Source organism: Anser anser (genome assembly GCF_964211835.1).
Source record: "Anser anser genome assembly, chromosome: 20".
NCBI classification, from domain to species: Eukaryota; Metazoa; Chordata; class Aves; order Anseriformes; family Anatidae; genus Anser; species Anser anser.
Window position 1 is genome coordinate 5,400,871 of NC_139741.1, and position 27,594 is coordinate 5,428,464.

The 27,594-nt window shown below is 49.2% G+C and overlaps 2 protein-coding genes across 3 annotated transcripts; both read left to right on the top strand.

Moving 5' to 3' along the window:
* Nucleotides 1-637: 637 nt before the first annotated feature.
* Nucleotides 638-5,221, top strand: PIGS (phosphatidylinositol glycan anchor biosynthesis class S). Its single transcript, XM_083806715.1, has 12 exons — nucleotides 638-753; nucleotides 849-988; nucleotides 1,437-1,548; nucleotides 1,660-1,749; nucleotides 1,994-2,085; nucleotides 2,419-2,617; nucleotides 2,956-3,098; nucleotides 3,200-3,314; nucleotides 3,553-3,698; nucleotides 3,797-3,897; nucleotides 4,216-4,426; nucleotides 4,608-5,221. The coding sequence occupies exons 1-12, from the start codon at nucleotides 717-719 to the stop codon at nucleotides 4,881-4,883; spliced, it is 1,662 nt and encodes a 553-aa protein (XP_083662841.1). The 5' UTR covers nucleotides 638-716; the 3' UTR covers nucleotides 4,884-5,221.
* Nucleotides 5,222-5,747: 526 nt separating this feature from the next.
* UNC119 (unc-119 lipid binding chaperone) lies at nucleotides 5,748-27,594 on the top strand (the record flags this gene model as incomplete). Of its 2 annotated transcripts, none has more annotated exons than XM_083806760.1 (5): nucleotides 5,748-5,901; nucleotides 16,889-17,002; nucleotides 19,109-19,211; nucleotides 20,858-21,030; nucleotides 21,789-27,384. In XM_083806760.1, the coding sequence occupies 5 exons, from the start codon at nucleotides 5,754-5,756 to the stop codon at nucleotides 21,899-21,901; spliced, it is 651 nt and encodes a 216-aa protein (XP_083662886.1). In that variant the 3' UTR covers nucleotides 21,902-27,384. The 2 variants fall into 2 exon arrangements, with proteins under 2 accessions (XP_083662886.1, XP_083662885.1); XM_083806759.1 differs by having other exon boundaries at nucleotides 5,754-5,901; nucleotides 19,073-19,211; nucleotides 21,789-27,594.

The window sequence follows — 27,594 nt, forward strand, 5'->3', positions numbered from 1 at the left end:
CCGGTCTCAGCCTGGATTGGGGCTGGGGTGGGTGGGGGGGTGTGGAGCCACCATGTGCCCGTTCCCAGCCCCGTTCCCCCGTTTTGGCTCAGGGGGGGCGCCCATGGGTGGGCATCGCCCCCCTCAGCACCCATCGCCCCCCTCAGCACCTGTAGCCCCCCCCAGCACCCATTGCCCTCCCTCAGCACCCATAGCCCCCCTCAGCACCCATTGCCCCCCCTCAGCACCCATTACCTCCCCCTCAGCACCCATTGCCCCCCTCAGCACCCATGCCCCCCCTCAGCACCCATTGCCCCCCTTCAGCACCGGTAGCCCCCTCAGCACCCATGGCCCCCCTTCAGCACCTGTAGCCCCCCCAGCACCCATAGCCTCCCCCCAGCACCCATTGCCCCCCCCAGCACCCATAGCCTCCCCTCAGCACCCATTGCCCCCCTCAGCACCCATGCCCCCCCCCAGCACCCATGCCCCCCTCAGCACCCATTCCCCCCCCCCAGCACCCATGCCCCCCCTCAGCACCCATCGCCCCCCCCCAGCACCCATGGCCCACCCAAGCAGCACCTAGCTCCCGAGTCCCGCCTCCTTGCTCGCCGATTGGCTCCGGCGCACGCCCGTCTGGCCTCATCCCCGCGCCTATTGGCTGTCTTGAGGGAGGTAAGCCCTTTGACTGGCTGGGCCGGGCTCAGGCCCCGCCCCCCCGGTTGTACCGGGCAGAGAAGATGGCGGCGGCCGCGGCGGCGGCGGCGGACGAAGCAGGTACCGGGAGAGGCGGGCGGGGGCAGGGCGCGGCCCGGAGCCCCCCGGAGCCGCCCCCCGGGGCCCGGTTCGGGCTCTGAGCGCTGTCCCCGCAGAGCGCTCCCGGGGCCGCCGGGCCGCGCTGTGCTTCGCCGCCATCGCCGTGCTGCTGGGGCTGCCGCTCTGGTGGAGGACGACCGAGACGTACCGGGCCGCGCTGCCCTACACGGGGATCGCAGCCCTGGGCCGGCTGCCGGTGAGGAGGGGGGCGGGTGCGGGCCCGGGGGGAGGCTGCCCGGTGCTCCCCCGGTATTCCCAGGTGGCCCCCGGTGGTCCCCGGTATCCCCCCGGTATCCTCCTCGGTGGTCCCCGGTATCCTTCTAGTGTCTCCCGGTGGTCCTCCATTGGGGCACACGGTATTCCTCATGGTATCCCCCCCGGTAGCCCTCCCGGTGGTCCCCGGTATCCCCTCGGTGGTCCCCCGGTGGTCCCCGGTATCCTTCCAGTGTCTCCCGGTGTTTCCCCCGGTGGTCTTCCATGGGGGCCCACGGTATTCCTCCTGGTATCCCCCCCGGTGGCCCCCCGGTATCCCCCCCAGTGGCCCACCGGTGGTCCCCGGGATCCCCCCCGGTGCTCCCCGGTATCCCCCTCGGTATCCTCCCCGGTGGTCCCCGGTATCCCCCCCGGTGACACCCGGTGCCCAGTTCCAGCTCGCCGTCCCCATCTCCGTGGTCTTCACCCCGGGCTCGGTGCCCGCCGACCTGCCGAGGCAGCTGCCCTACCGGGACGTGCGGGAGGAGCCGGTTCCCGTTGGCTGTAAGACCCCCACCGGCCGGCGTTGCCCCCGGCCCGGCTCTCAGGAGCGCCGTGGGCCTGGAGGTTCACACGATTTTTTTCCTCATTTTCGGTTATTTTTTTCCCCAACAGCAAGAACCGACGTGGCGGCCCGCTACGAGGAGGTCTACCGCAGCATCACGGCCAGGGAGGCGGCGGCGCTGGGTGCAGCTACCCCACGAGGTAGTGGGCTGAGGGACTGGGGGGCTGCACGAGGTAATGGGGTGAGGGATCGGGGGCTGCCCGTGGCTCCTAGCACCACGTACGGTGCTTCTCCGTCCTTCGGGGGCCTGAGCCAAGCTCTGCTGCCCGTGCACGAGCAGGTTTCTTGTTCTGAGGGTGGCTTAGCAGAAAATGGCTTCGCTGCCCTATGGGATGGGGAACGGAGCAAAACTCCCAGTCCCGCTAACGGTTCTGTCTTCCTCAGAGGCCGATGCCGCTCTGCACGCGCTGCAGGACGCCTCGCCGGGCTCTCTGACCGTGTACGTGGTCCCTGAAAGCTCCTCTCTGCTGCCTCAGGTAGGAGCACCCTGCGGTGCCCGTCCCTGTGCTCCTGCTGCCCCTGTGGGATGCTGCGGCTCTGGGGCAGGTTGGCGTGGAGGAAAGCCCCGGTTCTCCACGCTCTCTGCCGTACAGGCACGCAGAGATGCAGGTGACCTCGCAAAAAAGGCCTGCAAATCCCCAGGGAGAAACAGGGAGCGCTGGGGTCGGGGAGATTTGTGGGGCTGTGTCCCTTGAAGGTGCCCTGTGGGGCAGAGCTCCCTCCCCGAGCTGTTGTGGGTGGCACCGGGCTTTTTGGCGCGTTGGCAGAGCCAGCCCCGCTCCCGGCCCTCACCACCACGCCTTCCCCAGGGCACCAACGTCTACGTGGGGAAGCACCGCAGCGCCCTGGTGAGGGCCGGGCAGGGTCTGGCCGCCCTCCGTGCCCGCCTCCAGCAGCTCACGCGGGTCATGTCCTTCACGGCCAGCTCCATCGCTGCCGCCCTCGCAGACCGCGTCCCCGATGGCCAGCTCGGCCCCGACGCCCGGCGGCACTTGAAATCCAGCCTGGGTACGGACGTGCGCCCCAGCCCCCTGCCCTTTGGGAAGACCAGCTGGCTCTCGGGGGGGAAGACGCTGTTCTTGGTGTCTCTGCAGCACCTCGGGATGTCTTCTGGGGTGACAGGCCCCCAGGATTTTCCCTTTGCCCTTGCTGGGGGATGGGGTCCGTGCTGTGGTCACTGCATGTTGGGCCACCAGAGTGTGGCCCCACGTTGAGGAGGGCCAGGGAGAAAGGGCTCAGGTCCTGCGGCTCCTGGGAGCTCCGTCGTGGCCACTTGCCCGGTTTTGGCGTCACAAAAGCGTGGCCGTGGCCGTGCCGGTGCCTCACGGGGCCTGGGTGCTCCGCAGGGTACGAGATCACCTTCAGCCTGCTGAACCCCGACCCCAAGTCCCACGACGTGGACTGGGACATCGAGGGTGCCGTCAACCGCTACGTGCAGCCCGTCCTGGACAAGCTGAGCGTGGTGGCCAACTTCTCAGTTGACTCGCAGGTGAGGGCTGGGAGAGGCGATGGGGAGAGCCTGGCCGCGGCCTTGCCGGGTGCCCTGGGACACGCTTCTCTGCCAGCAGCACCTGTGTCAACTCCCTGCAGATCCTGTACTACGCCGTGCTCGGGGTGACGCCGCGCTTTGACAAGGAGTCCTCCAGCTTCCTCCTGAGTGCTCACAGCCTCCCGCACGTCATCAACCCCGTGGAGGCCCGGCTGGGTGAGCTCCCAGCCCCACTCTCACAGGATCGGGCTCTGCTGGGTTTGGGGCAGCCGTGCCTACACCCTCACCTTTCCCTCCCCGCAGCACCGTGAGCTGCCAGCCCTGACGGGAGTGGGGCTGAGACCCGCCAGGCTGGGCGCTCTGCTCGGGGCTTGCTGCTTAAGGAGAAGCAGGGCTGGGCTCTCTTACCCATCCCTGTGGGCCAGGGGAGTTTTTTGACTCAGTCCCGCTTTAGGCTCCAGCGCTGCCTCGCTCTACCCCGTGCTGAACTTCTTGCTGTACGTGCCGGAGCGCTCCCACTCCCCGCTCTACATCCAGGACAAGGACGGAGCCCCAGTGCCCACCAATGCCTTTCACAGCCCCCGCTGGGGCGGCATCATGGTACGGGGCCCTGGTTCTGGCAGGGCTCAGGCTCCCCATCTGCAGCAAGTGCTGGTGGCACCGCCCCAGGCGTGCCTCGCTGACGTGCTTTCCTGCAGATTTACAACATTGAAGCCCCCGCTTCCCCCCAAGCCTCCCTCCCGCTGCATGTGGACGTGGACATGGTGCGAGTGATGGAGGTTTTCCTGGCCCAGCTCCGGTGAGGATGCGCTCTTCCCCACCCTGACCTCTGTGCTCTCCTGATCCACGTGCACATTGGTGGGGACGAAGCAAGCTGTGCCAGAGCCCAGCAGCTCGTCTGGGGGGCTGAGAATGGCTTTTTGTGGCCTTGTTGCTGATCACCGACTAGCCCTGCTCCCTGTTGCCTCTCCTGATGTGGGAGGTTGGTCTTGTGGGAGGCCGTCAGGTGTGGGCTGAGCCCTGTCGGGACTGAATGCACCAGAGGGGGAAGAGCAGGGAGCGCGGGCAGGATTGCGGGCTCGTGACATGGTCTGGGACCTTCTCCCTCTGCTCCCAGGTTACTCTTCGGGATATCTCGGGAGGAGCTGCCCCCCGAGTTCCAGGTAGAGAGCCCAGGCAACGAGGGGCTGGCCGACTGGGAGCTGGACCGCCTGCTCTGGGCCCACACGGTGGAGAACATCGCCACCGTGGCCACCACCTTGACCTCGCTGGCCCAGCTGCTGGATCAGATCAGTAACATCGTTATCAAAGACGACGTCGCCTCTGAGGTAGGGCTGGGGTACCCCGGGGAGTGGAGGGGGCCAGGAGTTGCTGTCCCTGTGTGGAGGTGTGGGGTGCTGCCTGGGCCTGGGGGCTGACCGAGGTCCCCAGATGTTTATCTGTGGTCCCAGGCCTCGTGTCCTGGTCCTCTGGGGCCAGGGACTGACCGTCTGTGCTGCTCCCACGCAGGTATACCGCGCGGTGGCCTCGGTGCAGGACGCCATGGCGGAGCTGGCTGAGGGCCGCCTGCGCTCCGCTTTCCAGGCCAGCAAGGAAGCCGTCACCTCCTCGGAGCGGGCCTTCTTCGACCCGTCCCTCCTCCATCTCCTCTACTTCCCCGACGACCAGAAGTTCGCCATCTACATCCCCCTCTTCTTACCCATGGCCGTCCCCATCCTCCTCTCCCTGGCCAAGATCCTGCGGGAGGCCAGGCAGCGCAAGAAGGAGCCCACCAAAATGGACTGAGCCCGACCCCGCGGTGCCCTGCCTCGGGGCTGGGGCTGTCCCTACCTCGTGGAGCGCGCTGCCGTGGCCCCGTGGCGCGCGCAGAGCCAGGCCTTGGCCCGGCAGGACTGAGGGCCCGGATGCAGGAGTGGGAAGAACGGCTGCTTTCGGGGTGGGAGATGCTCTGGGTCAGGGCCCTGTGCCCTCCACTCGAGGGTGCTGCTTGCACCCCTCTTCCTGAGACCGGAGGTGGGGGAGAGAGGGGGCTCCCTGCATGCACCCCCTGGTCCTGCGCTGTGTTCAGAGCGAGCTGATGTACAAATAAAGAACCCCCCTGGCGTGCAGGGGGCTGGCGTGGGGCTCTGCCTAGCTCTTTATTTGGGGGGGGGGTGTCTGCGTCCTGGTTTATAGGGTATTTAGCCCAAAGCACCTCTGGGGTCCTGTCTTAGAGGGTATTTATCCTAAAAGACCTCTGGGGTCCTGTCCTATGGGCTATTCAGCCCAAAGCCCCTCCTGGTGCCCGTTACGGGGTTCAGCTGGGAGGGGGGCAGCCCTTACTTGCTGGGGTCCCTCTTGTCTTGGAGGGCACTGAGCCCCAGCCCCCCCGGGGCACTTACACCCCCGTGGGGCCCAACTCCTCCCCAGGGGGTCCTCAGGGGGGGTCCCCAAAACCCCCCTTTGGTCTCCCACGGGCGCTTCCCTCCCGATGCTCTGGGGGCTATCCCGGGGGGGGGGGGGGGTTCCCTTTCCCCGGGGGGGGGGGCTCCGGGCGGAGCCGGGCCGGGGGCGGGCCGGGGGGGCGGGCGGGGCGGCGCTGCCCCTCCCGGTGCGGCGGGGCCGGCGGCGGCAGCGCAGCGGGGCCGGGGCCGCTCACAGCGGCGGAGCGGGGCCATGAAGGTGAAGAAGAGCGGCGGGGCCGGGACCGGGGCCGGGGCCGGGGCGGCGGCGGCGGCGGCGGCGGCGCGCACCGAGGAGGAGCTGGGCCGCAAGGCGCTCATCGGGCCCGACGACGTGCTGGGGCTGCAGCGGGTCACCAGCGGTACGGGGGGGGGGGGGCACCGGGGGGATTGGGGGGGATTGGGGGGATGGGGGGGGAAACCGGGGTGCGCGGGGAGGCGGTGGCCCTAATAAAGGGGGGAGAAGGGGATGGGGAGTTGGGGTGCGGTGCTGCAGGGGGTGGGGGATGCGGCACCGGCGGGGCTGGGGATGCCCCCCCCCCCCCCCCCCCGTTGCCCACCAGGGGTGCTCAGGTCAGGGAGCAGCCCCCCTGCAGCCCCCTGCCCCGTAGGGATGCTCGTATTGGGGAGCAGCCCCCCCTGAAGCCCCCTACCCTCCAGGGATGCTCAGGTCAGGGAGCAGCCCCCCCGCCCTGTAGGGATGCTCATGTTGGGGAGCAGCTCCCCTGCCCCCCAGGGATGCTCAGGTCGGGGAGCAGCCCCCCCCGCAGCCCCACTGCCCCGTAGGGATGCTTGGATCGGGGAGCAGCCCCCCTGCAAGCTTCCTACCCCGCAGGGATGCTCAGGCTGGGGATGCAGCCCCCCTGCATCTCCCCCCTGCCCCACAGGGATACTCATGTTGGGGAGCAGCCCCCCTGCAGCCCTCCTGCCCCTCAGGGATGTTCAGCTTAGGGAGCAGCCCCCCACTGTTGGGGCTGGGAGGTCAGGGCTGAGATGCTCCCCGTCATCCCCCTCCTGCTGCTGTACCCCCTTCGTGCGGGGCTGGGCCAAGCTGAACCCCCAGCCCGTGCCCCCTGCAGTGGTGTGGGGGCCGCGGATCCAGCGAGGATGGGGGCTCCTTTGCCGCAGACCCATCCTGCAGCCTTCCCCAGTGGTTTCCCCTTCTCTGGTGTAGCGCCGCTGGTCCTCAGAGCATCCTGGGGGAGCCTGCAGGTGGAGGGTTTGTTGTGCTTGGCTGCACAGCTCGGCTGGGACCAGGTGGTCGCTCGCGTTGGATCTGCTGGGATTGCAGCACCGCGGGTCGGGAGAAGGCTTGCGCTTCAGGCCAGCCCGGCCGTAGCTCTGCCAGACTGTCCTACTGCCCCCCAGGCCCTATTGCATCTCCTGGCTTGCCTCTCTGGGTTGTCTCCCTGCGGGCAGCGTGCTGAGCAAAAGAGGAAGAGGAGAGGGGAGTTGGGGGTGACCTGGGTGGCCGGCCGTGCTCCCTTTTGCCTTGGAGCCCTCTGTGATGTGGCGTCGGAGCAGGGTTCGTGTCGCAGGCTAGTGCTGCGCTGCGTGACAAGCCCTGGAGAGAAAGGATGTGGTCGTGCATGCAGGCAGCCCCGCGGGCCTGCGTGGTGAGCAGCACGGCGGGGTGAGCGGCAGGAAGGGTGGGAGGAAAGCCCTGCGGGGGCTCAGCGCTGTCCCCGGGGAAGGGCTCAGGGAGGCTCCTGGGAAGAGGGGCTGCTGATCTGGGGGGGTCCTTGGGTCCAGCTGAGATGCTCTGGTGGGCTGCAGCGGCGTGATTCGGGCCCAGAAATCCTGCTGCCTGTAGCAGAGGGAGCCGTGCAGGAGGCACTGAAGCGTGCTGCCAGCGTTCTCGGAGGAGCAGCGGTTGGATGGTGAAGCCAGCGACGGCTGCGTTAAGTGCTTCGTGTGCCTGCTTTACGGTAGCCTGCGTGCCCCTGCGTTCGGTGGTGTTGTCTGGAGGGGCTGCAGACACACGTCCAAACCTTGCCCTGGCTCCCAGGGCGTGCAGACCTCACGTGGCGTCACCGTGGCCAGCGTGGCCGGCGCGGGGCTGGTTTCCTGCCTCTTCCAGCCTCAGGAGCACAGGAAGGACAGAGGAAACGCGTGGAAATGCCTCGCTGCCCTCCTGTTAGGAGGCTTGCTGGTGTGAGGGTAACGCAGGGGGTGCAGATGGGTCCTGAAATACAAGGACCAGGCACCACAACGAGCCCTGGCTAATGCCTTCCCAGGGGAGTGCTTGCCTGTCCTGCTGGGCACGTGGCAGCTGTCAGATGCTCTCCGTACCTGAAGTCCTCAGTGCACATTTAGGGATGCAGGTGTACAACACATCCATGTCGAGTGGATCTCATTGCCTGTCGATACTTTGCAGCACCCCTCCTCAAGGTGTTTCCCACCTGGTGGCTTTAACGCAGCGAGCAAAGGCACAACAACTTTTTATAGTCCTTAACACGTAACGCTTATTTGGGGCATTCTGTGGCCTTTACTCGTTTCCACGGGTCACAGCAAGCTCGTAAAAAGAGACTGGAATTTTTGGCAACGTGAACCCATCCCAGGCTTGTGCTCCAAGCAGAGGGTGCTGCAGGGAGGAGGAAGGACCAGGCTGTGGGAGAGAAGTTCATGGCTACCCCAGCCTGTCCCTTGTGAAGTTGGGGCAGAAACGACGTTTTTGGTGCATTTCTGCGATCCCAAAGTACACGTGTGCGGGGCTGTGGCCAAGTTCACACTTTAGTGTACAGTTAAGGCCTCTTGAAATCCCCCTGCCAGGTCCCTGTATATTTTTATCCTTGCCTGCCTCTGACAGGCAAACTTTTCTCCCCATTTGCCATGGGTTAGCCCCTCACAGAAACCATACAGGACAGGATGTACCCACACCAAAGATGCGTGCTGGACCTGTCTGGGGTGTGTGTCTGTCCTCGCTGAGTGTCCAGCACTGGAGGCGGAGAAGGATCGTGTAGCAGGGGATGCTGAAATGATTTTACTTCCTGAGAGCCTCCTTCTAGCTCCTCATTCTCACCTCCCTCTCTTCCTCTTCAACTTTTGGCTTAAGCACTGCCATAAACCCAGATTCAACTCCTTCCTCATTCTTTCTGCTTGCAGCTCAGCGTATGCAGCCTCAGTGCCTGGGGTTAGGACAATATTTAGGGTGTGCCTTGTGCCTGGCTTGAATTTGAAAGGAGGATATGAACTGGGGGATATGGGGAATGCTCCTCAGACCAGGAGAAAGACCAGCAACTAGTCTCTCCTCTCTGAGTTTTAATATGTGGAGAATAAGTGAAGCTTGTAAGGAGTATCTGGTATCCTGACCTTGGTCATGTACGTCTTTTAAAGGGTATTAATGGCAGTGAAAGGCTTTGAGGTGCATTAAGGGGACCATCAGAGAATGGTGAATGGAGAGGTACATGGTTAAAATTTCTCTTTCTCTTTCTTGTTCTTTTCTTTTCTTTTTTTATTTTTTTTTCTTCAGCCCTCTTCTTAATTAATTCCTTTCATTTGAAAACCTCAGTGCTTGCGCCACCAAGTAATCCAGACTCGTGGCCACGGTCACCTGCATTTCAGCAGTCCTAGTTCTGACGCCCAAAGTCACGGTGCCCCGGCCAGTTTGAAGTTGAAGCAGAAGTTGGTGGTGGGATGAGAATTGCAACAGTGACGTCCTGGTACCCTGGGCATCCCTCGAAGTTCCAGATGGGGTGGGGGTGTGATCCAGTTAGGAGAGGGACCACACAGGGTGGCTGGCGGTGGTAGCAGGGCACTGTGCTTGCTCCAGGAGGCCCCTTCCAGCCCTGTGCATTTGGGGCACGCTGATCCTGCAGGAGCTCTTTTGGAGGCAGGGTTTGCTGTCCTGTGCTTGCTCTGCCTGCTGTGGAGCTCCTCGATACGCTCCTTTCTGGTATGCTGGGGAGATCTGCTTGCCCCTCCGTCCCAGAAGAGTGGGGTCTCTGAACCCAATTTGCTGCTTGTGGTTGCCACATGCTCGCCAGGCAGGGTGCAGGCAGGCTGCTAGCCGTGCTCTGGTATTTGGGTGGGGGGAAAGTCCTTGCTTCTGCACCAGGAAGCACAGCTGGGCTTTCCCTTTCTGATAGGTGCAGCTGACGAGTGACTAAATGTTAAATGTCTTGGGCTGGGACGCAGGAGAAGCAGGATGTGGCTCTGCGGCAAAGTGCACTCGCTGCTAAACCAGAGAAACCCCTTCTGTAACTAGCCAGAAAAGCCAGCTGGGCTCTGCTCTTAATGTGTTCCTAATAAGCTTAAAGGGGGAGTTGTGCAAACTGTCCTGCATATGCTGTGTCCTTTCAATGTTAAACTCTCCAGCAGTTCCAGATCACTTCTGGGCACTAGAAAGCCTGACGGATCTGGGGTGCTGCCGCAGACTATCTGGGTCTTTTGGTTGGACTGGATCTGGTGCCACTCCAGCTAGATTAGGTGTCGGGCAAACAAACCATTTCCTTTGCAATTAGCAGGATTTGTTACTTGCTCATACAACTGTGCTTGCAAAGAGGAAAACCTTGTGACGTGATTAACTTGGGATTAGCAAAAGGAGCAGGGCAGAGCTCACTTCAAATTGCGATTAATTACCGCAGCAGCCAGAGGGTCAGAGGAGCCCGCTTGCAGTTGTTGGGATGTCGGTGTCTGCGAATGCCACGTTCTGCTTTGTGGGGCCAGCTGAGAAGCTGGGGCCTGGCGTCCCTTGTCCCTGGCGTCCCTTGTCCCTGGTGTCCCTTGTCCTTGGTGTCCCATGTCCCTGGTGTCTTTGACCATGCTGAATCTTGCAGCTTTGCTGGGTCACGCCGTGCTACTCCCACATTAGCTGCAGGGCAAAGCTAATTCCAGCAGAGCTTTAATTTCTTTCTCTGTCTTTGGGGTTGGAGCCGTTGGTGGTCAGCAGGAAGATGATATTACTGCCTTTGCAATAGCAGCCCCTTTTGCCAGCATGTGATAGCACCAGCTGTCAGATACGTAACAAAAGGCAAGAGGTTGCCCTGTGTATAATAGTCTCAGGCACCCGTACAGTTTGCCTCTAATAATATAAAGCTGATCTTATAAGCTTTATATTTTAAGCTTTACTCTAAGGCTTATTTTATTTTAGAAAACCGAAGGGTTAAATAATTGATTACATACTCGGAAACAATTACAAAACAAAACCTAAGTAAAAGGAACACACACTTAATCATTTCTGAAACTAATCTCTTCCTTGAGCTGTCATTTAGGATTTCTCTGAGACTTCTCTCAGCAGCTTTAGCTAAAGGCCAACTTGGCAGAGGGCTGCCTGAATGGGCAGGGCAGACCCTTGGTGGGCGACTTTCCTACCCGATTTGCTGTAGCGTTAACAGGAAGCTGATGTGTGAAAATCAACCTTCAAAGCCGGTCCTGGACTATGACTTTCCTTTCCTTCCCCGATTAATTGAGGAAATTTGTTGTACGAGGAGCTGTGATTAGCTGGGGGTGTTTGTGAGGAGGTTCATGAATCACCGTTCTGACTTGTCCGGGGCTGCGATGTGTAAAAGTGTTTTGATACGCTGATTTCTCATAGCAGAGCGGCATCCCAGGGCTATGTCGAGCTGCTGTCACCGTGGCTTCTTTCCCAGGCAACACAACATACGTCGAGAACCTTTTCAAGGCTTTGTGACAACTCACATCCTAAAGTGTTGTGTAGATGAAGGGTTCTGTTAGCAGTCTCGCGCTACAATATGGCCTGCTACATTTCCAAGGGGAGCACACATGGCATGTGTGTAGCGCAGGGTGCCGAGCTGGCAGCCGAGTGGGTTTCTCCTTCTGCCAGTGTTGCTGGTTGGGGCCATCCCTGGTGGAAATGGCAAAGATAACTAAATAAACAGATAAAGGGAAAGCTGTGGTGTGGGCTGGGGGAGTCAGCCTGGGGCTCTGTGCAGGGCCTGGTTGCTTTGGCTTAGCCCTGTGTAGGACCAACGCGAGCTGATTCTGTTAATGTTCTCCGCTTGTTGATGTTCTCTGCATTGTTTCAGACTTTGTGTGTGGTCAGCATAAACGAGGGGGCAAGAAGCAGTGTCTGGAGGCCTTAGGGATGAGGAAAAGGGCAGCTCCTACCTTCCTTAACAAGGCCTGGAGAGCTGTGGTCAAATTAATTGTGAGAGGGTGAGGTTTGGAGAGCTCTAGCAACAAATAAAAGGGGAAAAAAGCAGGCTGCCATAAAAAAGCAGAGCCTGGGAGGCCTATCGAGCAGTGCTGCAGGACTCGGTGTGTAGTTTGGGAAGGCACGCTGCCGTGTGGGTGCACCTTATGGGTAACGAGGACCGTCACAAACTCCCCGGCTCAGACCCCGCTTGGATGCACTCCATGCTTAATGCACAAATGTGTCACTGCAGAAAAGCTCCTGTGGGAATCCTCCTAGTACAAGAGCTTCTTTCTCCGGGGCATTCACAGCAGGCTAATTACTGAGCTAGGCAGGAGGGCTTCAGGTGCCTCCCTCCCCGATTACCCCCGGCCTTTGCTCGTCCAAAAGCCGTGACTTTAGAAACGGAGTGGGGAGATCGCTCTCCCCTCGTGGCCTGTCCTCTCAGCAGCTTCCCCAGAGCAGCAGGGTGCTGGAGGCAGCTCCCCTGGGGAGCAAAGGGTCCGATCTCAGTGCTAAATGTGCAGCGGGGTGATGAGCTCCGTGGCCAGGCGGTCGTGGGGAGCTCTGCCGTGCTCCGGTGCCACGCGCTGCTTCAGGATCTCGGCTTGCTTGTCTGCCGTCCTCTTTACAGGACTTGAAATGCTGAGGCAAAGGGCAGGGGAGATGGTTTAGTGTTTTTGTTAATTGAACTCTGGTTGTCTGAGCAGACATATCAGTACTGGCTGAAACTTGCCCTGCCTTCCCCTTGAGGTCTCGTACTGAGTCCTGCGTCAACGCTCTGCGTCTTGACTGGGTTTGTGCTATTTTTGCTCGCTTCCTCCTGAGGCTCTCCAATCTGATAATCTCCTAATCTCCAGCTCCTAGCAACTCATCTGCAGTTGTCTTTGCTTTATACCTGGCTTACATCTTGGGAGCAGTCTTCAAAATAGCTTCTGACCTTGTTGCCTAATGCATGTTAAGAAACAGGCCTGCGTGGCAACAGGAGCCTTCTCATCCCCTCAATTCTTGTTATTGCCTGCTCTGGGGAGAGGTGTTCCTATTACAAGTCGCTGCCATTGCATCTATTTCTTGTACGACATCTTCCTGATTTGCATTCTTCACTACCAGAGTTTGAGTTCTTCCTTACCCCTGCTACACTCCGCTCACCTCTCTGGGCGATTAAAGCTTAAAATAGGAGCTGCCCAATCTGAGCTTGGATGCTCTGATGAGCAGCACAGAAATATCTCTGATGTCTGTTGGAGAGGACACGTGCTTTCCCCTGGTTGCAGAGAAGGAGAAGAGATCTTGAAAGGAGCATGACAAGCAGTGCTAACCCTCTCACTCCCGTGATCTTCTCCTCTTCAGAAAATGTGCCTGGGTGAGGTGGTTGCAAAGGACACCTGAAGTTTTAGCACTGACTTTTAGCTTTCTCTGATGAGGATTAAACACCTAATCTCTTCCACGGGATAACTGAAGTAACAGGGAGAGGGCAGGAGGAGAAAGTGCCTTCATTAGCTTTCCTCTTCTGGGGATTAGGCATTGTATGATTTCTTACCTTTGTGTTCTTTTGTAACATCGGCTTGTTAAAATGTACGTCTGGAAATAAGAATGAGGGTTCACACTGTACCACCGCTCGCAAAAGAACAGGCAGTACCTGCTGCTATTGTCTAGGCTGTGTTGTTGGTTTTCTTTTGCAATCTTAGTTGTTCTTGGGAGGGGAGGAAGGTTTCCCGGGTCAGAACTGGCTCTTCGCTGGGTTAGGACAGTGGAGGTACCACCTCAGAACTGTAAACAGGGAACGAGCATCCACGGAGTCTCATAACAAAATTAGAGATCTCTTGATGAATGCCATGCTACAGATTTTTGTTTGTTTGGTTGTTTTTTTAAAGCACTTATTTTATACAAACGGAATAGGAGAATTCATACAGAAATCCATTGTGTCTGGCTCAGGAAGGCCACCACCTCTGCTGCTTCCTGAGACTGCCGCAGTGTTGCTAGTTGTGCTTCCAGCCTCTTCAAAACCATGGTAGGTCTTAAGATAGAAAATGTCTGTAAGAGTAGGGACTTGCAGATTTTGGGGCATGATACAGAGATTATGGGGAAAAAAAAGCCAAAGAGACATGAGCAGGAATAGTGATGAGTGAGAAGTAAATGCTGGTATACTAGGCTTGGCCAATTTGCAAGAGTTTGCTCTGTGCTTTGAGCACAAGTTGGTGAGCTTCTTCCAGGAGGATTTTGGATTTGGAGGTCTGGGATATAGCAATTCTCTGTGCTTTAGGAAGGAGTAGGAAATGCTCCTCTTTTGTGATTTGTTTTTGCACTATTTACTATGGGTATGCCTCAGAACAAAAGACAATCTGCTGGGTTTTCTAAGATGATGCTGATGCGTCCATTCCTTCATTCCCTGTTCAGAGGGTGCTTTCCATCAGTGGTGCATCAGCTGAGTGCTGAGGGCTTGTGCAGGGAGACACCGTGATTATTTGGTTCCTGACGGGGAAACGACACAGCCTGCTTTGGGGGAAGCAGAAGAAACAAGAAAATATTCTGTCCTGAGCGACCAAAACTACCTTTCTTGTAATGATCCACTTCATTTAATGGAGGTTTGAGCAGCCTTATGTCTCACTGAAGCAGACGTGGATGCTGCCTTCATTCCCCAAATTGTGCTTACTGGGACTTAGGATAATGAAAGCAGATGATGCATTTAAGTGCGTCATGGAAGTGTGGGCAACTGGGCCCTGCAGTAATTTAAAAATAAGTGTGTGTGAGATGAGATTAGCAAATCTGACAGTGCTCAGCTAAGCAGAAGTTTCTGCCAATTCCAAGCACAACCCTCCCGATAAGACCTACCAGTGTGCCACGGGCTTCTACTATGTTTGGGAAGAACATGGCTACAGATTTTTTTTTAAATACAGACTAAGAGGAATATACACTTTTTTTTATTTTATTTAAAAAAAAAAAAAAAGCACTGGATTGCAGTGCTTTCCCTCTATGGTAGCTAATCCTCCCAAACATCACCCGGTTAGATACTGGCATGATGATTAAAATAAATAAAGGGTTTCAAATACTTTCCGTGCAAAAAGAGTTGGGGGGAAAAAAATAGCGCAGGGGTGCCAACGTCAGGAGCAGGAGCCCGATGGGGATTCTGCTTGGGGTTTATTCCTCTTCCGGGGGCTCGGCTTCGCTCTCCTCTCCTGCGGATGAGTCGGGGCCAGTTGCTGTAGCAACACTGCTGCCAAGGAGGGGGATAAAGCTGTTGCCATGGTGCTGGATGGGAAGGAATCCTGCAGAAGGAAAACACTTAATAATTAACTTGCAGACAAGCGCAGCTTCAGGCTTGCCTTCGTGCTCTAGGGAAGGTGTCCCGGGCTCCCAGGCGACCGCGGGCCCATGTCCTACAGCCCCTTGCCTTGGTGGAGAGCAGCTGGCCGAGCGTGGCCGTGGGCCGTGGGAGGTGAAGTCGGGGCTGCAGGGAGCTGGGCCCGCTTGGGCAGCTGCTTGGAGGTGGGAAGGTGTAGGATGGGCTAAGAATTTGGGCTCGCTGTTGTCTTAGATCCTAAAATTACCGTGTAACCGCATGACATCTGCATGAGGACCGCTCAACTTTAGGGCTTAGGGCAAGGGGTTGATATACATTTCTGGCCCCTCGCCCTGGGTAGAGTTAAAAGAAGGACAGAAAAGACAACGTTATGCACTTTGTAGGCTATTTCATCTAAGAGTAGGCGTTTGTTTTCTTGTGGCAGTGAAAAGATTGAGCTTTTATCTTATTCTCCCTGCTAGCACAGGTACCGGTGTTAGATTTAATTTGTGCCATGTTGACAGGAAAAGGGAATCCTCCCTGCCAAATGCCAGAGATGCTTCAAGCACAGTTCTGTCTTAAAGCCCATTTCCTTTGAGCATTCACCATCTGGTGGTGATGGTGGAGAGTAGTAAAATCGTCCGGAGAGTAGGTTTAATACTTGTGTTCATCGTCCCAGTGAGTGCTCAGACAGTCCTCCAAGTTAAGAAGATTTGCAAAGAATAAAAGGCTTCCAGGAAGGTAAAGGTGCTAGATGTGCAATTCACGTTGAGCCGCGGCTAGGAGCAATCTTTCGTAATGCTGACTGTGGCTGCCTTTGTCTTTCACTGCAGAGGGGCCTGATTTCTTTAATTACAGATTCCAGCATGAGAGCTTGTTGTCTGGTAGCTGCAGCGTGTGGCATTTGGGATGTTCTTTCGCTGCAGCAGAGCAAGCTTTTATTTGCTCCTTATCTATAGGATGTGAACCATAACCCCAAGCCATAATGTAGGTACCTGATTCGTTGCGCTTGTGCTGACGTAGGAGTTGTAATAGACAGGTGTGATCTCTACAGTGTGACTTGGGTTTGTATATTGAATGAGTAAGCCCCAGGTGGATGAATATATTTAGAAATAGGAAAAGCAAACAGAAGTAAGTCATTAACTCAGACTAACAACTGGAATTAGTATCTTAGAATTAGAATGTTAAAGTATTACCTCTGCCTTAAAACTTCTAAAGCAAGTCTTCTAGAACATGCAGATGCATTGTCATTCAACAGCCCTCTTGGCTTTTATACGCACATTTGTTTAGATTTGCCAGGACAAATTATTGGAGCTGCTTTCAATCTGTGCTTATCAGCAATGTGAAAAGCAACCAGGAGGCACCAGCACTCTTTCCATGGAGGGGAGACTGATATCCAGGCCAGAAGGCTGCTTCAAGGCACGGCAGGGCTGATGCTTGGAACGATGACTTTCTACCAAAGACACCGACACTGGTGGAAGCAGGGAAAGGGGCTGGTCCCAGACCAGTTCCTAGTACTGGGAAAGGCTTCAACGCCATTTCCAGTGCTGAGGAAAAAGTCCTCGCATGGGACAAGCATGGGTGGAGAGAAGAGGCTGTGCTTTGTCTGCAGAGGGCTGGAGATAGCAGAGATGGCACAAGGCAGGAGGACAATTCCTGTTCCAGCTAAGTGCAGTCGGCTTAGTGCCCACAAAGCTGCTTAGCGCTTGCATTTTGCCAGAGGGCAGCTTTTAAAAGAGGCAAAGCCTCTTACACTGAGAAGGCAAGGATTTGGTGGAGGTGCTGACTATTCTCAATACCCTGAGGAGAAATGGAACCAGGGGATGCTGGCACAAAGTTGGAAAAAAGCGATGACCTTTCAGCAATGGGGCAGAGAGGCCTTTTTCCCGTTCTGTCCAAGCAGGGCGGTGTGAGCATTCAGTACTGGGACTGTCTTTGTAGACATCAAGCCTTCACTTTAATTTGCTTTCCTCTGCAGATTATTTGTGCACTCCAGAGGAAAATGTTTACAAGATAGACTTCACCAGGTTCAAAATCCGGGACATGGAATCTGGCACAGTGTTGTTTGAAATCACCAAACCAGCAGCATCAGGTGAGTGCACACACCAAATACTGTTTTCATGAACACAAACAAATGCTCATGCCTGCTTCCTTTTGCCATGCCCTTTACTCAATGTGTGTCCCAAAAATAGGAGACGCTTTAACCTACAAGAGGGTTTGAGTCCCAGCTTGCAGCAGAAATCCTATTCAGGTATTCCTTTGTACTAATAGTGAACAGAAGTCATTGCTACTGTATTCTTGTGATTGCCATCTGTGGTGAGAAAGGACAGATGGATATTGTAAATAGAAGCAAAGAAGGAGGAGGTCAGCACGTGTTAGTTTGCTGGCTGTTCGTCAGCTAGAGTCCTCCTGTACATAGCTTAGCTGTTAGCCTAATGGCTTTCGGTCAGGAGTCTTGAAAATGGTATTTCCAAAAGGGACAAACTTTATGTCAGATGTGCAAACTGAAAATTAGACAAACTGAAAATTTGCCTCCTGCTCTCGCCTCTGTTAATTTGTTAGGTGTTACTTGTAAGCATCAAAGTGTTGCTGTTACCAGCGATAAAGCAAAACACCAATGCAACTGTTCTTTTCGTGACCACACATTGTTTTATACCCTCCTCATTTCCCTGCATGTGAGAGGAAGTTTTCTGTAGCTTAGAGATATCAAACCAGGTATGCTAAGGTGAAATGGCTTGTTCAGAGTCACACTGCAATCCTGAGTCAGAGGTAGGAGCAGTAAGTAAGTCCCTGCAGAAGATGTGTATTGAACCAAAGGGGTGTCTTGCAAACACTCCCTCTGAGTAACCAGCAGTGGACGGCTTAGAGAGGATAGGAAGATGGTAAGCACATTGTCCAGCATTCTCAGAATAGTTTCCTGGCCTATATTAATGTATGATCGCAGGAGTTCCTTTGGAGGAGATGAAGTCATCATATTTAATAGCCTTCAGTTTTTTTATTTTTATTTTTTTGAATCTGTGTAGCAATTTCTTGAACCAATTTAGCATCTACAGTGACCTATGGCAAGGAATCTCCCTGCGTAACCACATGCTATGGCTAAAACAGTCTACTTTTGCTTTGGATCTATTACGTGCTAGCTTCATTAAGTGTCCTATAATTATTTCACTAGAAGAGACAGTGAGCAGCTAAGTTTTAAAGCTCCCAATTTATATACTCTTTCAAAAACCAGAGTTTCACCTCCCTTTCAATGTCAGTGAGTGAAACCCAAGAGGAACTTAAGTTAAGATAAGAGTTTGGTTTGTTTGTTGCTTATCTTCTTCTTCTCTCTTTTTTTTTTTAATTAATTAGTTATTTTTTTAAAGGAAATACCTTTAAGGAAATTGTCTTGATAACAATTTAAAGTTTATTCTTTACAAAGTTGCCCCCCCCATACCATACTGGCTCTGAAATGCTTGTGTGAATCTCATTGTGACTGTTATTTTATGAACTTGGATAATAAATCCGTTAAAGAATTGAGTGTAATGAGATCACTTAAGTGGCTATTATTAACAACAAGGAAAATAAGAATTAGAACCTCTAATGCATAGGACATAGTCCTTTAGTTTGGTGAGGAACCCTGAAGCTTTGATCTGTGAACCTTTTTGCTCATAATGCATGTTTTCTTAGTTAAAATAAACAACCATTTACTGCTTGTGCAGACCCTGTAAAAATAGCTCTTTGTTGATTCAGTGTTCTGCCAGAAAGGAGCTTTAGGTATGTTTTGTCCAGAAGAATTGATTTCTGGCACTGCCGAACCAAAGGAAATGGTGCGGTCTGGGGTACATAAGGAGAGCAAAACTGCCACTGGAGCTGAGATCAGTGCTTATTGAGGAATAAATCACCTAACGAGGAATATACCGCCTATTTTTCACAGTGGTAATATTAGAAAGAATGTTCTCCCAGCGCAGTCTGTGTGTTGTGCTCTGCGTGAATATAGCCATAAATTTGCAAACCCCGTCAGTGAGCAGGAGAGCCTGGGAAAGGCGCCTCTGATGCAGAATGTCCCCCAGGTTTTTCACTGTGCTTCATCGTATCACGCAGGCTCCAAATAGACACGGAGAGGTTCTCGGTGTGGAGGAGAGGAAAGTTAATGTGGTATTTTCACTGGATTTCTGTTTCTCAGACGACAGTGATGGAGCTTTGCTTTGCGCTTTTCCAGAACGTGAACACAATGACAAGAAGGACATTGACCCAAATGCAGGCCGGTTTGTACGCTATCAGTTTACCCCAGCTTTTCTTAGACTTCGGCAAGTGGGAGCCACGTAAGTAATTACTCCTGTCCTACTTTTTCTAGTACAGAGAACAACTGGAATCTTATAAAAAGTGGCCGTTGCTTGTTGATCCTGTCAGGAAGCTGAGTTAATAGGGATCTTTTGTTATTATGGTCTCCAAACATATTTAATGTGTGCTTTGCTTTCTCCATTCCTTCAGCTGGTTTATATACCTCAGGAATAGGCACGGGGTTGAGGAGATTAATGCTAAAAGAGGCAATATGATGGACAGACTATCTAGATGTTCCAACTCATTTGCACCAGAATAATTTTTGACATGTCTAGTAGTACGCATGCATCCACCGATAAACCACACCAAAATGTGACACCTAAAGGATCTTTCTGTAAGGCACCGGGCCAAAGTTATCGCTCCTGTAATACAGGTGAAAGGCTGTATCATTTCTTTAGTAAAAGTTAGGAGTAATTTATCTGTAGTTGTATAGTGTGCATGGGGAGATGCAAGTTTTGGTTGTATTTCCTTTTCTGGCCCCCCAAAGTAGTAGTGGGGGGGGTTCTTTGTCTTTACTGGAGATTTTAGGAGGATATGGGCCATTATACGGCAGGTTCTTTTGTTATCTTTGTTTTTCTTTACATTCACTTAAGTTTAAATTAGATCTAGTTAAGAGCTTTATGCCCATTGCTATTATGGCATTAAGTCCATAATACTATAATTGAGCATCAGTTACAATTTCCAGTACGAACCTACTTTTTCAGGTATTTAAAATCACATTGGATTGCAGTTTGATAGATCCCATCAGCAGCAAATGTGTATTTCACAAGAGTTGATGTACCATAGCTTTGCTTAAAAAAAAGTATTTCCACGAGCTAAGTTAAAATTCAGAATTTGGTTATGATAAAAAAAGAATTACAATTTGCTGACAGAGTGTTTATAGCAAAGTTGCACATAACCACTTCCTCCTAATTTTAAAGAAGTACACCGTTTAGATTTTGTCTCGGAAGAAAAAATAAAATTTCGTACCATTTAGCACCTTTTTGACCGCTATTCTGTTAAAATGGTAAATACACAACTTTTGATTTGTGCTAAACTGCTAACAATGTATTCCTGGTTTAGTCATAATTAGTGTATCATATATAATTAATACTACCTTTCTCTCAGGGGTCATGCTTCCTAGTAAGATAAACTTGAATTTGGAGCTGATTGAAACTTCTTCCCTTTTACTATTTAAAAAGCAGAAAAGGATGAAAGACCGTTTATCAGTATATCTGTTTTGTTTTTTTTTTAATGCCTATCAGAAGAATTAAAATAACTTAATAGCAACGTAACTTGAATGCAATGCAATAAGGAACTTCTAGTGAGTGATCTAGTGAAGTACCCAGTATATTCAGAGGGATCTCTTCTTCACTGAGGATGATTTTAGGATTGTAAAATTTTCTTGTTTCCTTTCTTTTTATTTATTTCTTAGTAAAAAGAATTAAGATAGCATTAAAAATCATGGCTTATACTCTGTGTTTTGTCATTGTGAACTTTTTAAGAAAAGGAGGAAAAGATCCTTTGATTAGTACCAGTGCTTTTTAGTTTGGGCTTTTCTTAAAAGAGCTCTATTCTATATTTCAGGAATGGTTGAAACTCTCGCTTAAGAAAGAAAGCTCATTTCACTCTTATCCTTCTTTTTCAGGGTGGAATTCACAGTAGGGGACAAACCCATCAATAACTTTCGCATGATTGAGAGGCACTACTTCCGGGATCAGTTGCTTAAGAGTTTTGATTTTGAATTTGGGTTCTGCATTCCCAGCAGTAAAAATACTTGTGAACACATCTATGAATTCCCACAGCTCTCCGAGGATCTCAGTAAGCTCTTTTCAATTACTGTGAGGTTAATCTCAGGTGTTTTGAAGAAGCACTTTCTTACAGTCTATAAAATGTGGCTATGGCAGAATACTTCCAAGTACCCCCCAGACAAAGATTTTCTTATATATATATTTTCTTAATTTTTAAATCTATTTTTTTTCTCCCCTTCATAGAAGGGAAGCTTCAGTTTCTGGGATAATTGTATTTGTATAAAAAATAACCGAAAAACTAGGACTAAAAAGATGTCCAGTAAACAGGTAACTTAAGTGTTGTGTTCTATTTTAATATTTGATGTGCTACATTGATTGAGAAGTTTTATATTTAGTATGAACATAACTTTTATTTTCTCTCCTCTCTCCCAAGACAAACAGGCATGAATGCTAAATCTGAGTGACCTTATATTCTTTATAACCCCGATAATGTATGTCAGTACTCATCTTACAGTCTGTGGAAAATGCAGTGGTATACTGCTGTCTCACCACAAGAAATTTCTTTTGAACTGTTTTGAGGATAGGTAGAACACTTATACTTTGTATGGTGCCTTAACATGTTTGGATTGTGTTTGAGTTCCTTAGAACCTTAAACAAAGGGTTTGGTTAGGTTTTTTTTTGTTGTTGTTTTTATTTATTTATTTTTTACTTGAGTGTTTGCTGCTATCTGAGTAATGCTATTAAACATAACTGAGCCGCAGTCTCCAAGAAACCCAGTGCAGACTATTTGCCTCAGTGTAACACAATTAATTTTCTTTTTCCCTGCAGTTCGAGAGATGATCCTTCATCCATATGAGACACAGTCGGACAGTTTCTACTTCGTAGATAACAAGCTGGTGATGCACAACAAGGCGGATTATTCGTACAGTGGAGGACCTTGAGCGCAGGATGGGCAGCCAACCTTTGCTGGCCTTCGCTTTCCTTTTGAAGTCGTCAGGGACACCAACACCTTCAGTTCAGTTGCCTACAACGTCAACTGGACAAGAATCCACAAACCAAGGACTCTGCCACAGTAGGAGTTTCATGACTAAATTTGCCAGTCTAATCTCTTTCGATCTTTGAAGCAGGCCCAATTCTTCAGAACCCTAAGCAGTTCTACAATGCTAAATGATCTTTGGATACCACTTCCCTAAGTTCTTTAGGTGTCTGCTTTGAAAATGGCCTTGTGGGACCTGGGAGATTTTGCCCTAATTGTGTGGATTTGTGTTCTTGCCCTCAAGCATTTTTAGGACGTGATTGCTTTCTCAAAGAATGCAATCTGGGAAACCACGTGAGTGGATGGATGCAAATGCAGAGTTTTGTTTATTTCTTTCTCTTTGTGAATGTTTCAAAAGCATGGTCAATGTAACTTGTACATCCAGTCGAAAACCTTACAAAATCAAGTTTCGTCCTTAGATTATTTCTCTAAATAAGCATCTCATCCTTTTGTTTTGTTCCTTCTGTTTTTTTTTTTTTTTTTTTTAATCTTGGAAATAATGAAACTTGCAGTGAAGACCAGTATTTCAATGACAGCTGTTTTTAATCAGGTACTGTCCGTTTGCATTTCAGATGAAAGCAAAATAATGTTGAGTGTATACAAACCCTCATAAGCATTCTCCATTAATTTCATTTTTTGCAAAGTGAATCTAGAATAATCTGAAAAAAATGAAGGATTTTAGTTGTGCTTTAACACTTTTACATAGCTAACATTCATCCTCTTCATGCTATATGTTATACATGCCTGTTTTCTTTCATCTCTGCTCATACTAAAACAAGGGCTTCAGCAATGCTTGCTAGAGCAACACTTTTATTTGTCCAGGGCAGTCAGAAGGTGTGGACTATCCAATTTTTCATTTGTGTCTGAAGAATGTTATAAGGGTGTTTTTCCCTTTGTTAAAAATGTTTTGCATTGGATATTAATACAAGCGAAACAGTAAGTCTAACAATGTAGCCTTAAAGCTACAGCAAAAATATAGCAAAAGCTCTATCTTCAGACTCCATAAGAAGTCTAAGAACAATCTTGCACAAGTTTCTCAGGCTGTACTTCTTAGAAAGATATTAGTGCAGTGAAGTAGGAACATCAAAAGAGTAAACTAGTGCATGCAAAACAAAACCTGAGAGGGCTGTGTGGGGTAAAAAGCTTCCATCCTTTATTTTTGCCTAAGTAGCCTGTTGTCATGAAACCCTTACTCTAAAGATGAGTTCAGTGATACCTAAAATGGAAAAAAAAAAAAGGCAGTTGCAGATTGTAGATATTTCTATAAATACTTGATGTCTCCATGTCTATTTCTGTGAGTTTAAGTGGAATGTTGTATGTTAGCCTCAGATATGTGTGACTGTAATAATTTTTATAAAATAGCATTTCCAGTTGTGATTAACATCTTTCTAGTCACAGTCCAAGTCAAACAGGAGAACTACAAATGGTTTCAAATGTAGCCATCTGTCTAAGAACGGGGAGATTTTGTACTATTATTGGAGTTGTGATCACTATCAAATGTGTTAGCATTTGTATCTGTTTTGGCTTTCTTTAATTCTGAAGGAGGATTCAATTTTCTTAAGAAATACAGTGAGTTTAGATTACAGTACAAGTTTTTTTTTTTTTTTTTAAGATCGAAAGTATGTCGAGTTCACTGATTTTACACGGTATCTTGCAGTAATTATTATCACAATGAGACTTGTATTTATTGCTATTTTTTGTCTCTAATGTATAAAACCATAAAATTTACCCTACAGCTGACTTACCAGTTTGAGGATTGCAAAGAATTTCCTTATTATTTGTATTAGGCTATGAGCTACTGATCACCAAGTTTTATAGCACAATAATTACAAAAGGTGAAAATAGTTTCAAAAGTCTAGGTCCTACCCACCTTTTTTTTCCATTAAGGCTATTAAACTGCCTTTATATTCAATGATGCTTTGCAAATCTGAATATTGATTAATTTTGTTCCAACTCTTGAATGAGCGTATGTACTGACTTGAAGACAGATTGAGTGTTTCTGAGTGGCACCTCCTATACAGGTTTTTTTTTTGTTTGTTTTTATCTTTAAACTCTTACCTGCTGTTCGTAACAATCACTTCTGTGCGTAAGGCTTTTAAGAGACTTTTAGCAATGGTGCTTGGCCAGAATTACCAGTCTTACATTTCCAACAGCTATATCATGTCAGTATATTTCTGCGAGAGCAGTTGTTGTACTTTGGTGTAGACTCTTGTCAGTCTTGGGTTATCATACTCAGTATCCTCTCTGTATATGAATATTGTAGCAAATCATTGTTTGCTGCACTGGAATAGTCATGTTCTGCTCATTTTTTTGTGCTACCTCCTTTAAAGACTTTAGAATTCAAATACAAAGGTAATTTGATAAAAATGTTACTGAAATCAACTAAAACATGCCCCTATGAAAAAAGACCCTAAAGAAATTTACCTTGTTCCCAGCAGTACACGATGTTGTTGAATGGACTTTCTCACATTCTGTGTTTTACAGTAGGTTTGAGGTTAAACAGAAAGTGGGCGAACTATCCGCTACTGATCTCCATCCTGAATTCTGTTCTGATAATACAGATTCCATGAGTTGTAATTTCAGGCTAATAGAAAATTTAGTGTGAATCATATAGGAGATATTTTACGAAGTGAATTTACTGTCTTCTATTATTAGGAATACTTTAAAACAGGAAAAAGCTAGGCATTTCCAGTAAAATTAATTTCAATCTGCTTTAACTTTTCAGGTTGAGGAATTTTACTTTTTTTTTTCCTTTTTTTTTTTTTAGGAGTCCCCACAATTTCCTACAAAAAAGTTTCTATTCTTAAGCCAAGGCAAATAAGAAAACTTTCTGTGGGAAGTGTAATGAAGGTGTTTTTTGCTTCTCACTGCAACAGATATCAATGTTATCGCTTAGTTTCACTTGGAAACATGTTTGCATTTTTTTCAAGGTCATCTACATTCAAAATATTTACAAACATGAGGGAATCACTGTCCAGGGGAGAGGTTCCATTCCTTTTCTACCTATTTATGCAGCAGTGTAACATATAGTGTCAACTCAGGACATTACATTTTTGCACATAAATAACGCTACAATAATGTTTCTTTGAAAACTTTTGCAGTACAGATGCTGTTCTAATGCTGCGTCTGTCCTTGTTTTGCATTAAATCTATGTGCAAAATTTAATGTTAAAGACCATGCATTGTAAGGCACTGAACAATTTCAATTTTCATTCATCTGAAAGCGAGCTGGTTGCTCTCAGACAAATTGTAAAATGAAACCATGTTTTTCGCCTTAAATTGGCAGCTGATTCTTATTAAAAACCAGTTCAAAGTCAAATCTCAACAAAATCTTAACAGCATGGTTCAGAGAAGAATGTATTAATCTTCCTGGCTAGTTACTATTTTTTATTTTAATATTAATCATTATTGGGTTTACTTTGGAAGCTCACCTACACAATCACTAAATATTGTCTTTGAAAAAAATATTTTTTGTATTTTTTTCTCTGTTCTCATTTTTAAAAATATTTTAATTAGCACTATAGGTCTGTTCCAATGAACCAGTATGGAAAATTGGGATCTGGCTTTCTGAAAGCAAAAGAAAACATCAAAATGCTAACCAAGATTATCTGCTAGTAATAACTAGTTGTTTTCTATCATAAGACGTTGATTGTATGTGTACTTTACATAATGAATTAATCTTGGAAAAAGAAGTAGGTACTAATAGTAATTTTTATTTATTTTTTTAAACAAGGAAATTATAACTCAACACATTCTTTCACTTTCTCAGTCTTAAATCCTTTACATTTCAGGTTTTGTAAAGAAAAGTAACAGTAAAATATTTGTGGTTAACTGCCACGCTGAATGGTCTTACAATTCACAAACTTTAGGGGCAGAAATAGAACAATTTATTTTCAAGATTAAGACACCAAGTATAAGTATGGTTTAAATTTTTGAAGTTTTGTTCTCATTACAGTGACAAAAGCCAGAATTGTTACTGTGAATATATCCTTTGTATTGGTGACATTTATGAAATAACTGACTAATCCACTCTCCCTGACTCAGAGAGATTTCTCTTTTTCTTAAAGTCTCCTTTATTTCTATTTCTGTAGAAAGTCTCTTAAGTTTTGAAAACGATGTGTTTACCAAAAAATGAAAGAGCAACTAGAACTGTATGCATTGTACAAATGTTAATGAGACAGGTTTACATGCATTCAATCTAGTGGTGAAAGATATCTTTTGGAAAAAAATGAGGGAGAGGGACAAGGACAGGAAAAATGTTAATTTCAGCTGATTGAACCCACGAGCTTTAAGGCCATGATAAGTGTAAACATTTTTTCTTTTGGGTTTTGAAATAGCTGGTAGCTTTTGTTAGCAGTTCTTTTAAATAAGCCTAGCACAAGCTCTGTTTATACAAAAGCACTGTTTATACAAATGTTTCAATACCAATCAGATATTAAATCTCACTGACAGTTCATATCATTTTTTAAACACGGAAAAATATTTGAAGAGTGTGATACTCCAGGCCTCAAGTGCAGCTCAATTATTTTCTAAATCACAGGACAGTCTGAGTAAGCGGGTGAAATTGTGTGTTTGTGTCTGTTCACAAGACATAGTTAACTGCCTCCCTAGAATCACTGTGTTAATGCCTACTGTGATGTCTGCTTGTACCTTAATGCTACACTGAGAAACCCTGTTTGAATGTGACATTGACTTTTTTGCATAGAATCAGAATTGTCTGTATTAAAGTGTATTTATAAAAAAATATATTTTTTGTGGAAGGAGAGTAGGATTCTAGTTAATATACCATTGGGAAAATGTTAGAAACATTTTTACCAAGTTCATTTATAATTCTTTGTATCTTGTTAGTTACCTGATCTGTTTCCTATAAGAACATCCACTGTGGCCAGTTTAGTGGCAATGCAATGCACTGTCATGCAGAGAATCTGGTTTTCAGAAAACTGGGAGTCTTTTGTTTCCTTTTGGGACAGTAAGAAACTGAGTAGGTTGCCAGGAGAAAAAGGAACCTTGGCACCAATTCCACTTCTGTGGCTTTGGCTTCAGTAACTAGTCTGTTTGACTTGTTTGCAGATAGATAAGCAGGGAGAACAAAGATTGAGAATTCAGGGTGAGAAAATTAGATGCTACAATTCAGTCTTCCTGTAGGAGGAGAGAACTAAAACTACACAAGGACTGAATAAGGAGTACACTTGCTTATAATTATTTAACATTGGCAGCTTAGGCATAAATGTGCAGACTAGGGAATATGCTTAACTTTTTCCATTACCTCGGAAAAATGGTTAAAAACATGTCACCTTCATTAGCAAGTGTTTCTTCTCCTGTAACAAATTGCAAAATGTAAAAAATAAATAAACAAAACAAAAACTAAATAAATTATTGATCCTAGAAATGGGGGTTCTTGTCTATTTTATTTGACATTACATATTTATTTTAGTACATTAAAAACATTTAAATATTTTTGTCTTCCCTCCGTATTTTAACTCAAATTTTGTGCAAATTTATGTAACTAGATTCAGCTTCTGTGATCGCAAACTAAACAATGCACGTGTAAAAACTCTTCAGTGGTTTGCATAGTTACATAAGTAAAACAATTAAAATG

Bases quoted from the DNA above. Each gene is read 5' to 3' on its own strand.
- PIGS (XM_083806715.1), top strand. From the start codon at position 717: ATGGCGGCGGCCGCGGCGGCGGCGGCGGACGAAGCAG. The intron at 2,618-2,955 runs GTACGGACGTGC...GGTGCTCCGCAG, and splicing joins GCACTTGAAATCCAGCCTGG to GGTACGAGATCACCTTCAGC. The intron at 3,315-3,552 runs GTGAGCTCCCAG...GTCCCGCTTTAG, and splicing joins CCCCGTGGAGGCCCGGCTGG to GCTCCAGCGCTGCCTCGCTC.